This window comes from Equus przewalskii, chromosome 30, assembly GCF_037783145.1.
Source record: "Equus przewalskii isolate Varuska chromosome 30, EquPr2, whole genome shotgun sequence".
Lineage (NCBI taxonomy): Eukaryota > Metazoa > Chordata > Mammalia > Perissodactyla > Equidae > Equus > Equus przewalskii.
Window position 1 is genome coordinate 26,746,238 of NC_091860.1, and position 14,174 is coordinate 26,760,411.

General features: G+C 42.7%; 1 protein-coding gene and 1 long non-coding RNA gene across 3 annotated transcripts in view; one reads left to right on the forward strand and one right to left on the reverse strand.

Moving 5' to 3' along the window:
- IL2RA (interleukin 2 receptor subunit alpha) overlaps positions 1–14,174 on the forward strand; it is an 80,171-nt gene that overhangs the window by 21,034 nt on the left and 44,963 nt on the right. Inside the window, exons 4-5 of the mRNA XM_008516887.2 lie at positions 247–786; positions 6,340–8,652. Coding sequence (XP_008515109.2) covers positions 8,589–8,652 — 64 coding nt within the window. The 5' untranslated portion in view covers positions 247–786; positions 6,340–8,588. The remainder of the gene's footprint in view (positions 1–246; positions 787–6,339; positions 8,653–14,174) is intronic.
- Positions 9,990–14,174, reverse strand: part of LOC103548895 (uncharacterized) — a 34,886-nt gene continuing 30,701 nt past the window's right edge. For both annotated transcript variants that reach the window (XR_011535153.1, XR_011535154.1), the window contains exons 5-7: positions 12,961–13,016; positions 12,658–12,786; positions 9,990–11,411 (exon numbers count right to left, since the gene is read on the reverse strand). This is a non-coding gene — a long non-coding RNA (uncharacterized lncRNA). The remainder of the gene's footprint in view (positions 11,412–12,657; positions 12,787–12,960; positions 13,017–14,174) is intronic.

Consider the following 14,174-nt stretch of genomic DNA (forward strand, 5'->3'; position numbering starts at 1 on the left):
ATCTGCAAACAGCAATAAGTGCATTCAACAGACAGTTCATCTTAGCAGCCTTTGGTCTCCAGTACGACAGCATCTTCAATGATCAGGAGTTAGCAAGCTATGGTACCCCAACACCGAGTGAGACTCACCATCCCTCACCATATTCACTTCTTTCTTATCTCTTTCTTCCCTATCCCACCCTTTCTCGTCATTTTTCATTTTTGCATTCAATCATTCATGATCCATTTCTTTTATCTTCTTTCATAGGAGAATCTGTGCCACTTGGGATCATGGGGATTGTTGAAATGACTGTTGACAAGCCATAATGGTGAAAGAAGGTGATTGATTTCTCACCAGCTCTTCCCCTTTCACCTGCTACTTCTTTACTCTTTCTCGCCTATCGAGACTCTGACAAATAGAAACAGGTTCTGTTACAAGCTAACTATTCATTGGTGGAGTGGAGTGAGAGATTGGGGAACCACAGTTTAGGATAGTCTGGAGGATATATGCCAAAAACAAGGTTCCTGTCTCCAAGAACCATCCAATACAGTGGGAATGAGAGAACAACCCAAAGTGAACAACCGACTCCTGCCTTTCTGCCACTCACCTCGTCTCAGCCTCCAGCACTTGGATCTAGTCATCTGTTCTCTTCGTCCATCTCCCCCTGCTGGGCTCTTCATTTCGTGTTTACTAGCTGCTTCATGGGAGAGTGCTCAAGGAAAGGAAAAGACGAAACTCAAAGCAGTGAACATTATCTCTGCCGAAGCTCACAACTTCCATCCTGTACCTCTCGCTTCCATACACCAGGTATTAAAAACTGCATTTTTCATTTGCAGGGTATTCTGACATCAGTCCTCCTTGCCGTTCTAGTTTGCGTCACCTCATTTAGGTCATTATTTCATGCCTGGAGAGCACCTTAGCGTCTCTCTCTGTCCAATTTACCCTCTCCTGCCCACTGTGCCAGCTCAGGCTAACGATGATGGCACTTAGATTATGTCCCACCTCTGTTTAGACATCTTCAATGGCTAAAGTCCAAACGTCTTATTCTGTCCTTCAAGGTCCACTCCACTCTGAATCCAACTGCCATGTCTATCCTTAGCTTTCACCACTTGTCTACTCAACCACAGACCATACCTTGCTTTTTCAGTGTCCACCCACCAAGGTTACACTGATTCTTCAAGGACAATTCTTGGGCCTTTCCTGATCATATCAACAGAGCAACTTTTCCCTTCCTGAATTTCTGTTGCTTTTCTTATAATGATCATTAGCATTTTTCACTTTTTACTGTTAGAAAATTGTTTCAGGCCTAAGATAAGTCAAACTGGGTCAGAAATTTGCTGTCTGACGTGAGGAACAGTTTCTTCTTGGAAGTAACAAGCATTTCTCATAACAGAGTCGAGCAATTTCCTGATAAACTGAGACTCAGCTTGCACAGTTGACCGTCTGTCCGGTGAGGAACTTAGTTACCTTTAACCCAATGTTCCTTTCTTGAACCTAATCTATTAAAGTTATCTAGCGACCCTTTCTTCCCCCCAAAAAATCTCTACCAGGAAAGAAATCTTTGAACTGGACTTATTGGAAATGACCTCCTTGCAGCAGGCTTGAAACAAAACTTTGACATATGCTCACAAAAAATTTCTCTGAAATTGCTTTAACATCTGCTAGTTATATTTTTATGCATATATGTCTTAGCAAACAGCAGCTGGACACCCACATGTGTTATTCACTGTGTTAGGTGACATGAGTTCAAAGATGTATTGGGCATAGGCCTGTCCTCTAGAGGCCCATAGTTTGGCATGGAGATCTTTTTCTCTTTTTAAAGTTAATTTTTATTGAGTTTATGATAGTTTACAATCTTGTGAAATTTCAGTTGTACATTACTGTTTATCAGTCGTGTTGTAGGTGCACCCCTTCACCCTTTGTGCCCATGCCCCACTCCCCCCATCCCCTGGTAGCCACTAATCTGTTCTCTTTGTCTACATGTTTAAATTCCTCATATGAGTGGAGTCATACAGAGATTGTCCTTCTCTATCTGGCTTATTTCACTTAACATAATACCCTCAAGGTCCATCCATGTTGTTGTTAATGGGACGATTTTATTTTTTTTTTATGGCCGAGTAATAGTCACATCTTCTTTATCCAATCATCGGTTGATGGGCACTTAGATTGCTCCCATGTCTTGGCTATTGTAAATAATGCCACAATGAACATAGGGGTGCATGGGGCTTTTGGAATTGCTGACTTCAAGCTCTTTGGATAGATACCCAGTAGTGGGATGGCTGGGTCAGATGGTATTTGTATTTTTAATTTTTTGAGAAATCTCCATACTGTTTTCCATAGTGGCTCCATCAGTTTGCATTCCCACCAGCAGTGTATGAGGGTTCCTTTTTCTCCACAACCTCTCCAACATTTGTTATTTTTTGTTTTGGTTATTTTTGCCATTCTAATGGGTTTAAGGTGATAGCTTAGCGTAGTTTTGATTTGCGTTTCCCCGATGATCAGTGATGATGAGCATCTTTTCATGTGGCATGGAGATCTTTTAATCTGTGGTCCTTGGATCCTTGGAGTTCGAACGGCCCATGACTCTCCTGAAAGAGCCTGCCAACCTACTAGGGATGTGCTGATGTACATTCTTTCCAAGGGAAGAAACCACAGACTCCATTTGATTCTCAAAAGGGTTCTTACCCCCCAGAAAGATTAACCACCAGACTAGAGGAAGAAAATGCATATAAATAGTGGATTACGATAAAGCGTGGCAAGTTCTATGACAGACTGAGTAGAAAGAACTAGAAAAGGCCTCCTGGAGGAAGTGATGCTCAAGTGTCTTTCCATCTCAACTGTAAATTCATTAAGGGCAGCAGCTCCGAGACGTAGAACCTCAAGGTGAGATCATATGCAGTTTATGAGAAAAAGGATATGCTCTCTTCTCCTCCCCTCCCTCCACCTTCTGTCCCTGCATAGAGCAGTGAAACGTCAGCTAGAAGCTCAAGGTCAGTAAACTCAGACTGAAAGTTCAGCTCAGTGCAAACTGTGAAGATCAGCTAAGCTACTTGTTTTTACGTCAGTCCATCTTTGCACCAAGAGTTGGTCCTGTTAATTTGTCAGAAAAATTGTGGGGGCTTTGTGATATGGTATTTTTAGACTTTATATAAAAATTAAATAGATTTAAATACTTTATAATTGCAGTGAATTAAATCCTTGAAGATATTTTGGGGGCTGCTTTACAAGTGGGCCTCGGTGTTGCTCAGCTGCTTGAGCTGCAGCAACATCTTGCTTCAGATGTCAAGATACATTTATGCGAAATTTTTAAAGTATATTAGGAAGAAAGCTTGAATACCAACGTGCCCAACAGAATCGAATCGCTTACCTAGATTTACCGTTTAAAGAAAAGTGGCAGAGCCTCTATGTCTTGAAAAGACGAGGTGAAACATTTTTGGTGAGAAGTTCACAAAACACTGTTTTTTTTTTCCATTGATGATGGGTCAACCTGAAGCTATTGTATGGTTGTGGTTGTTCTTCTGTGATTTGAGGATTGTCGGGCTGTTCCTAAACAAGCCTGCTGCCCCAGGAGAAATCCCTGATACAGGAACACATGGTGTTTGATCCATCCGTCGAGACCAAGGATACTAGTCAGGGTGAGCTAAGCGGCTGTAAGTGCTGTAACAAAAGGCCCTGCAATAACATGGCTCAGTGTACAAAAACGTTTACCACTTTCTCACGTAACAATTTGAGGTACATGTTCCATCATAGGTAGCTGTGTGCCAGGTGTTCTGGAGCCCAGGTGGAACACGGGGCTGCCATTTTCAATGTGCAGCTCTCAAGATTCCTCTGGTCACCACCATTCCAGCCAGCAGGAAAGAAGTCAGGGTTCCCAGTTAAACAAGTGAGGCAGAAGTGCTAAACATCACTGCCACTAATGTTTCTTGGCAAGAACGTCATCATGTAACCACACTGAGCTGCAGGAGCCTAGGAAATGTATTCTGTTCATTCACCTAAGAAGAAGGGAAGGGGGATTTTGGTGCCCTGCTGGTGGTCTCCATCACGCAACCTGTCATGGTGTGGCTGTTGATTTATTGGTCTCTGGTCTCTGTCACGTAACCTGAGTTTTAATTTCAGCATGTGTTGATGATATTGCTCAGTTTAATGAATACCCAACATTTCTATCACACCATCATGTTGACTTGGCTCTGTGATGGAAAGAACTTGACAGCTTCTCCAACTGGGACTGATTTAAACAAGCAGTAAGTCCTAACACTTCACAGTGAAAATGAAAAAAAAAATACAACCTGAAATTTCTTAAAAGTCAAGAAGTGTGCTTCCCAAGGTAAATGAACTGATAATTTTTGGAGCAGTGGGCACATTCTATGTTCCTCCCTTCCTCCCAACATGCCTGTGCAGGATGGGAGGTAGGGATTATCCAATGTGGCCTCTGATACGAGGCTCTAACTCAGCAATAGGACTCATAAAAAGAACAGCTATTTGATTAAAAAGACCCCCCAAATCGGTATTTTTGTTTTAATGATTTGTATGTCATTTAATAATAAAAATGTAAAATAAAAGATATTTTTCTAATATTTTACCATTTTGTTACTACGACGTAAAATGGATTTAACCCTCCAGTTATTACGAGGACGGGTTGAGGGAGGTTCTATTATGAAGAAAAGAAAAAGTTATGATTCCAATTTTGATTATTTTGCATAGCAGTGAATTAATCCGTGAGATTAATTTTTGCTGTCTAGTTTAACCCATGTGTACCTTATGAGTCCTGGTTAATATTTTTTTGATCCTCAAAAACTTTGTAAATGTAATATCATTAAATTTAACTTTAACTTCAGAGAAGGCAAAGAAACTGATATAAAGTTGAAGGTATTAGTGAACTTTAGGTAATTGTTGCTTCCCAAGAAGAAATGTGAGTTCCTAAGACCCTCTGGAGTTTAAAAAGAATACGAAGCAGATTAAAAGCTTGGAGGTCATTATGATTTTGTTTGCTTCTTCCTTACGTCTGTGCTCCTTCTCGGAGCTTGTCTGGATTTCATGTCTTGGCTTCATTTTCCTTTGACTGCTTACTCTTGAGTGCCACCACTAGCTTTCCTCTTCTCCTTCCCTCTCTGAGCAATTCAGTCCTGAAGTTTTCAGGCAGAACAAAGCAAAGGAGGCATCTGTGTGCACAGTAGCCCAGAGTGGGGTCACAGCCCAAATGGGGTGAGAAGTGTGTCTCCATGAGATCATCTAGAAAGGGGAGTCAGAGTGCAAGCAGAGTGGAGCAGGGGTCCCCACAGGGGGTGGCCCAGTGGAGGAAGTCAGAACTTGATCCCAATGAGAGGGGTCCACAAAGACAGGCAGATACTCAGGACCTGACTGAGCCCAAGAGGTGGTGGGGAGGGGGCTCATGCACAGGGCAGGCTGGCAAGAGGCGTCAGGTCTCAAGCTAGTGGAGAAGGTTGTCCCTAAGAGGAATGGCCCAGTATGGGAGTGCAGCGCCCAAGCAGGGTCAGAAGGACATTCGTGGTGGGGGTTGCCTGGTAAGGGGGTCAGAGCCTGATCAAGTGAGGAGGCCACTCCTTCAGAGGCTGAGGGTTTGGTTCAGAACAGAGATTCGGAGCCTGGGAAGGGGGAAGAAGGTACCCATGTGGGGAAGGCGATGGTGGCAGAGATTAGAGACTGGTAACATACAGGAGGATTGATGAAAAAGTAAATAGACTAGGGAGAGTGGAAGCCAAGTGTCCCACTTCCAAGGAAGGGATTTACAAATACAGAAAAAGAAAAAACTGGAAGTCACCCCTGTGGTGCTAGATTGAAATTGGGATGTTGGGTTGTATCAGTGTGAACTCACGGTTTTCGATATGTGTACATGGGTATAGAAATAAATACAGATTTAAAGGCAAGCGTGTGTGTGCATATGTGTGTGTGCATGTGTGTACATGCACATGTGCCCTAGCTCTGCCCATTGGGAGAGCCTGGGAGTAGCACCATCCCAATGGCAATGAGCACATCTGAGTTTCTAAAGACTATCTTCCCCTAAAGGAACCAGGGATCTTTGGATAAAAAGCTGATTCCAGGGCTGGGACAGAGAAAGTACAAGACGAGCCTGGAAAATCTTTTTATGCTCCCCAAGCAAGGAAGTATCCAAAGGATGTTGGGGACATGTCAAAAGGACACATAAGTCAGCTCAAATGGATTCCCAACAGACAAACAGGAGTCAATTTGAGCATTGAAATAAATGACAGTAATATACTATACCCCATTGAATAAAACAGAAAATCATTAGCCCATATAGATATACATAAGCAAATAAGTAATTTGAAAGTTTGTGTGTAACAGGACAAATATATCACATAACAAAATATTTATTTATTACAGAGGAAAGCAGTGACTTTAAAATGGGAGCATCTAGAGGACAACACTTTAAACAAGTGATCAGGTGAACATCGTCAGTAACGGGATACAGGGACGTGCTGATAAGAACACAGCACCACTTCTGTGTTATTCCTGTCAAAGATGCAAAACCTGAATCTAATCATGAGGAAACAATAAACAAATCCAAACTGATGGATAATCTACGAAATAACTCCCCTCAATAATGTCATGTCATGTAATCTTTAAAAGTGTCCTTCCATGAAAGTCAAGAAAAGACAAAAGACCTGCTAAAGATACTTGACAATGAGACGAAATACGTGGATCTGAACTGGATCCTTTCGCTGGGAAGGACATGACTGAGACAACTAGAGAACCTGGGCTCTGAGGATTGAATGGCAGCAATGCATCAATGTCATTTCCTGATTGGGATGGTTGTAGTGATGTTGGAGAATGTCCTTGTCGTAGGAAATCCACACTAAAGTATTCGGGGGCAATGGACCATCACACTGGCAACTAGTTTTAAATGGTTTGGGAGGGGGAGTTATTTGTACTATACTTCCAATTTTTCTGTAAGTTTTTAAAATTATATGATGATACCTATAGGTAGCAAAAATCTCCAGCTTAATACCATGGGGATAACAAGAATTGCTGCACTCATCCACACGGTTGGGAGAAAAGAAAGCACTCATCTGTGCAGTTGAAAATGTCTCTAGCAATGGAATTAAGCCTCCCCTGGAATCTTAAAAGATAATCTTGTCTCATTTTGATAAGCACCCCTCTCCCAGAGAGGTCAGTTCACTATTTTTCTCTGCAAACTCTGGTACTTAGTTTGGAAACCATTCTTCGTTCATTTGCAGAATTCCAAGCCTCTTTCCAGAGGTAGCTCCCTTTCTGAGAGAATGTCAGGAGTAGAGGTGATACATGTTGGAACCATGAGCTAACTGCTTTGGCTTGCCCAGATAGTCTTCTGTTGTCAATATCTTTGCTTGCTTTCTAATATTTTTTAAATTGTATTTTACTATAATTAGATGATTGCTAATGGACAGGAATTGCCCAATGGCAAAACGTAGTCAACCATTTTGCGAAAATCAGAAGATATCTCTGATAATTAAAGAGGGAAGCAAGATTTAATTTTGCAAAAAATTCCAAAGTTTAAAACCAAAGCCCACTTTTAGGATGATCCTTTAAGAGAAAGACTAATCTGGAGGCAAAATATCTTATAAAATGACAGCTCATTTTCAGTAAACCAGGACATCATGGCGAAATGATTATGGCTAGTACTGATGATAAATCATTTTTATTATGGACCAGTCTGCTGCTTCCTTTTTTTTTTAAATTTTTTTTTTAAGGATTAGCACCAGAGCTAAGATCTGTTGCCAATCTTTTTTTTTTTCTTCTTCTCCCCAAAGCCCCCCAGTACATAGTTGTATATTCTAGTTGTAGGTCCTTCTAGTTCCGCTAGACGCCGCCTCAGCATGGCTTGATGAGTAGTGCTAGGTCCGCGCCGAAGATCCGAACCCATGAAACGCTGGGCTGCTGAAGTGGAGCGTGTGAACTAACCAGTCGGCTAACCACTGCTGCTTCCTTTTCAGTTACCTGAATATTGGAGACCGAGCCCCAATACCACTAGACTTTTTAAAGAGATCCATGGTCAGATAGCTTTAGGAAATGCCCCACTATGACCAAGGCTGCTCTTCCACAGTCTTGGGATGGTCTTGCTCCTCCATCTCGTACGGCAACTGCTGACACCTCAGGGAGCTGCAAGGCTGGGGGAGGACCTCAATTTCATGATGACGTCAGTTTATGAAACTAGATAAGACCACTGCCAAGAAGTGCTTGCTCATCCTCCTTCAACGGCAGGGGGAATCTCCCTTTCCTTTTCTGGGTGAAGCTGAAAAAAGGATTCATAAACGAAGCCTGATCCTTCTCACCAACCCCAGCCCACACCTCCCAGCAATTGAACTTGAAAAAAACTTGGTTAAAACCACTTCCTATATTTGAGACTAGAGAAGAGAGTGCTAGGCACAATTTCCTGGCTGAACAAACCAACCTAATACTTATAGAGAGCAGGTCCTCACTGTCATAGAGAGTGGATGGACCAGCAAGGATGACAACCCGAACGGACTGACCTTTCATCCCCCATCCTCCTAGTACGATGTAAACAAGAGGCTGACGGGAAACCCAGCCTTCTGCAGAGAAACATCTTCTCTTCACTGCCCTCAAGTAGGCAGCCGATCCCAGGTGCCAGAAAGATGGAGCCAGGCTTGCTGGTGTGGGGACTCTTCACCATCATCATGGTACCCGGCTGCGTGACAGGTAAGGGCTCCTGGTGCCCTGGGAATCTTGGGAAGGCTAGTGGATGTTACCTCTCCCCAGTCACAGAGTCAGAGACGGCACTTAAGTAGAAAGAGCAGAGAAGGAGATTGGATCCTGGGTTCTACTCCTCGTCCACGGGAGCCCCATTTTATGACTCAACTGTCCGCGATCTAAAATGAGAGCTCGGAATGGTGGGCTCTCCAGTCACTCAAAGTCTTTCTCAGTTGATTCTGGGGGAGAATAGAGTGGCATGATCTTTGAATACTGACAGGATACAAATGAGCAGATTCCTCAAGAAATTGTCTTTTATTTTTCAATGGATTTTGTTTGCCATGGCACCCACTTGTTGTAAGATCATACTAATAATCTACCAGGAATCGCTCTAAGACCAGGTTCATGTGCCTGAGATGTCAGTAACTCATATACGAAACATTGGGAGAATTTCAGATCTCACAAAAGCTTAGCTTCAGGGATGTGTACTTTGTGTTTTACCGCCTCAGGAAATAGTACCTAGGAAGCTCTTTATACGTGCAACTTTATAGAAATTTTAGAAAATATAAGCATACTCACTTTCAGAACACTATTCTTTCTTATGTCCTTGTGTGTATATATGCATGTATATGTATGTGTGTGTATATACACACACACACACACACATATATGCAAATTTTGAATTCATTCATCCTTTCACATGGGTTTTATCAAAGATTTTTTTTTTTAAGAAATAAGAAACCACCGCTGTCTACCTCAAACCACCCTTCCTAATTGAGTGTGAATTTTCTAATAACTTCTTCCCTTGCTTACTCAGGACGACAGATAAGATATCAAAGTCTATAATTTCATATTCTTAATTTCTAGATATATAAAAAAGTTAAGTGGCCACAGAAAGAGGTGTTAAGAAGTGAAATATGATGATGCAAACAAGGAGGCTTTCTGCTTGCTTGGGGGAAGTGGGCTAAGTTGTGTTGGGCTGTGAACTGACCCACGTGTAGGATCTCCTTCACTCTGGAGTTAAAGTGGGCATGATTTTTGGAAAGCTTATAATGTGATTTCTGCCTCAGCAGGGCCTTTGCAAAGTGGGAGGTCAGTCCGAGCCAGAACAGTAGAGGCTTTACAATTAATCATGCCTTATCTCTGGGAAACTCATTTCAGGGAAACTCATATTACTGCTAGCCATTGGTGACTTAGCTGAAGATATGAATGGTCTTGAGGGTAGTGGGGCAAGTGGAAGTATTATGAGGACTCTTTCATTCACTTAATTCTCAAAAAATCTATCCAATACCTCTTATTCCCCTTTTCAACTCTGTAGGAAATACAAAAATGAACAAGGCATAGTCTTGACCCTTAAGAGATTTATAACTTAGTAAGGGGGAGGAAGACATAGATATAATAACAGTAATACAAATTGGAATGTGATAAGATCTATGGGAGCACGAGGCTGTCAGAGAAGGCTTCATGAAGGCAGCATGCAAACAGAGCCCCGAGGGACCGGCAAATTTCCATACTTGGAGATTCTGGATAGACAGGACCATATGAGCAAAGACACAGCAGAGCATTAGGGAAGAGTGAGTGGTCTGCTGTGGCCCATGGCACTGCATGGGGACGTGGGGATATTGGAAATGAAGACTGGAAAGGTAGGATGGAGTCAAACGAATGACCCAAGGCCTTAGCTAGCAAGCTAAAAATTTTCAATTTCATTTGGTAGACAATAAAAGACTACCGGAGGGCTGGCCCCCTGGCCTAGTGGTTAAGTTTGGTGCACTCTGCTTCCATGGCCCAGGTTCAGTTCCCAGGCACAGACCTACACCACTTGTTGGCGGCCATGCTGTGGTGACAACCCACATAGAAAATAGAGGAAGTTGGCACACGTGTTAGCTCAGGGCGAATCTTCCTCAAGCAAAAAGAGGAAGATTGGCAACAGATGTTAGTTCAGGGAAAATCTTCCTTAGCCAAAAAAAAAAAAAAAAAGACTACTAGAAAATAAAAATTTCCATTTATAGAGTATCTTCTATATGCCATATATATGTCTTATTTTAATCTTCACAACTGCTTTGCAATGTGGATGTCACAAACCCACTAGATGAAGAAGAACCCAAAATTCACAAGTCACACAGGGAGTGAAAAAACTGGAGTTCAAGCCCAGGTCTCTCTGGCTTGCGCTCTTTCTGTTCACTGCAGACAGGGTCAGAGTCTGTGGAGACGCCTCTGGCATGGAGTGGAGAGAGATTCAGTACACAGAGACCGGTTGTCAGACTCTTGAAATAGTCCAGTCCAGAGGCAAATGATGACTTGGTGGCCAGAGGATGAAATGAGTTGAGTTTCTGGGATCAACAAATGGTTTAGGAACCACTGCAGGGTAAGAAATAATCTCATCTCAGAATTTTTCCTCCAAGAACCCAGTCTTAAAATAAACAAGTCTTTTTAAGCCTCGCGGGTGAGAGGTCTCTAACGAAATCAGACAGATTGTCAACAGATGTAATTTCTAGCTGATTCATAAGGCAGATTTTCAATTTGAAAATTTCCAAAGCCACTATTTAAAATTGTGATGGCTTACAAGGGATGAATTAGTCAACTTGGGTGTTTTTAGTCTCTATATTACTGGGTCCTGGGATGTGGTTTAAAAGAGAATTCTCCTGGTGTGACCAACGCGGCACGTTATCGAAGGCACCTTTCTCAGAATTGTGGAAATTCTGAGAGTTTTTCTAAGCCTTGATCATCTTTCTTTCATTCTAGGAATTCTGTGATCAAATCTTCAACTCCTAGACCCAAAAAGAAAAAAAAAAACACAAAGTATGGAAACCCATTAAAATGATATTTTTGTCTAACTATCCCTTCTTGTAAAGACTACTGCCCACACTGGAATTTCCCATCTTCACACTTGTCAGTCAAACAAAACATTAAACTGAAATATAATAATGTACACCTGAAATTTACACAGTGGTATAAGCCAATGTGACCTCAACAAAATAATGAAAATAAAACACAAAATGTTTAACTCTTCACATTTAACTATTTGATTTCTCTAGATCTCAAAGTGTAATTCCCACTGTTACTTTGCTCAACTTCAAGACACATCTTGGAGAGACAGCGCTTTGATAAGCTTAGGGAGTACCTCATAGAACAGTTGCTACTTTCTTTAAAAAAGCGTGTCTTAAATAGGCAGTCTTGTCTATCACCTGTGCATACGCTTCATTTTAGATCTGAGAAAACTGAGCCACAAAAAGAATTGACCTCACTAATGGTCAGTGAGAGATGCCACGAAAGAATTGTGGATGAGTTCCACCACTCCACCACTTGACCCCATTCAGCTCAAAAAGAAATACTCTTAGACTTCTTTGACTACAGCCTTGGGTTTTCTGGAGACTTCCGTGTAATTTCTTGTTGAAGTCATTCCCGTCATAGCTAGAGTCACCGTTAAGTCAGGCTGCACCGCAACGTGGTGGCCACTCAAGTTAATTTCCCTGCTCTCCTCATTGCCAAATGATCAGCAGAAACCTTAAAAACAGAGTTCCCTTAGGAAGTGGCGAATGTCACCTGAGGTCAGTAGAGAGAAGAACTAGGAGGAAATTGAACTTTGCAGGGAGTTGAAAGTGGGCCAAGGCCCCTCGTAAGAGAAGACATGAGAAGGGTGTGACTTTTGACAGATTGCTGTACCTCCCCAGGCCTCAGCTTCTTTCTGTAAAATGAGAAGGTTGATCAAGATGGTTTTGAGACCCCCTTCCAGTTCTATTGATCTATGTCGAGAATTCTGAAAAGGAAATGAAATGAGCTCTGCTTAAAAGGCATTTTCAAGCTGGGGTACTTTTGAATGAAAAAGTTTCCAGACTGAAGACATACATAACAGAGTCTGGGGTAAGAGACCTTTGAGAGCCAAAGTACCACAGCCTGACATCTCGTTGTAGGTTATTTCCAACTCTTGAAAGGTACTCCTCTGCACTCGAGCGTGACCCAAAGCTTCCGTAATTGTTGCACTTGTAAGTGTCAAGGCAAAAAAATGCTACTAACTGTTGGTGAGGCCTTCTGCTGTTTGCTTGTTTAGGGAATTTTTGCCCTCAAATGGTTTCCTTGTTTCTCACAGGAGAAGTCTTACATCAGTGGGAAGCTGTTTCTCTCCTCTTCTCCCCAGGTCATTTCCTGTAAGAAAAGGAAAGAGAATCTTAATTCAATCGATTGCTTCATAAGCTACAAGCCCTCCATCCCTGAAAATGTTCAAATACAGGCTGTCTTGCCGCTTCTGGGGGATGCTATCGAGGGGTGCATATGCTGGCTGGACAGACGGACGGGGTGGCATTCTGGGCCTATTCCAACCTCTCCATCCTGGTTCTCCTCTGTCTCCTTCCATCTTCTATTTTTCACTTCCCCTCCTAGAAAAGGAAATTAGGGATACGTGATTTTCGTATTTTTCAAACCCAAGAGCACCGGGGTCACATAGGAGCGTGGATTCTTGGCTTTAGGAGAGAAAGCATGATCCAGCCTGCTGTCTGCTCCCTGCCCCAGACTTGGGGACGCTGCAAGAAGCAGAAGAGGAAGGAAAATCTGAGTGGGGAGGTGACTGAGGCCATGTGGTGGGAAGCCGCTGAAACTGGAAGCATGGGTTTGTTTGTGTTTGGCAAGCTTCCAATAGCCAGACATTCAGAGTAAAGAGTTCCTCGTCCCCTGTCCTCTCCACAAAGTCATGGGCTCCCTTTCTCCGGAGTGTTTAAGCAGAGCTTAGGTGAACATTTGTCAAAAATGCTGCAGTGTTCCCAAACCAGGCAGGAGGCTAAAATGAGAGCCTCCGATCCCTCTGGACTTAGAATCTAGTCTTCCTTCTATCTGGGCTGACAATGCGTGCCACCCTGGGATCAGTCTGTGGCCCACTTGGGTCCTCTAAAGCTACTGGAGATCTGTAAACTCCCTGAGACCCGCCCCTCTCATTCGGTTCTTCGTCTAGACAGGTATGAGCGAGGAAAGACTGGAGACCCTCAAGAGCTTCCTTCTCTCCTGTCTTCGTCTTGGGTGACCCTTTCTAACAATTTCTTCAGGAAGTTCTGCGTAGGTGGAGTCAGCCACTGCCCCAGGTAGCATCGAGAGGGCAAAAACAATGGCCCAGAGAATCTCACTATATAAAGATGGACCTCATTTATCACTTCTATACACACAGCCTGAACTTCTCATTGGGAAGGACAAGGTGACAGCAAGAATCCATCTAGCTTTTTGGTTCTTAACATTTTTTGAGGGATATGTCCTGAGAAAATTTGATGAGCTTATTAACTATCTCCTTTGAAAAATGTACATACACACAAAATTTTGAGTACAGATCTCGGGGTTATGGCTTTCCTATAAACGAGGGTCCCCAGGTAAGACCTCCGATCACGTTCCTTAATATCTTAACACCCATAGTTGCGAACAGAGAGAATGCGACATAGGAAGGTATGCTGCCTGGTAAGGGAGCTGCAGTTGGCTTGGTAAAGCTGTGAGAAGATGGCAAGGAGAGGGTACCAAAAACAAACCAAGGACACTAGGCAAGCAAGAAAAGTGGA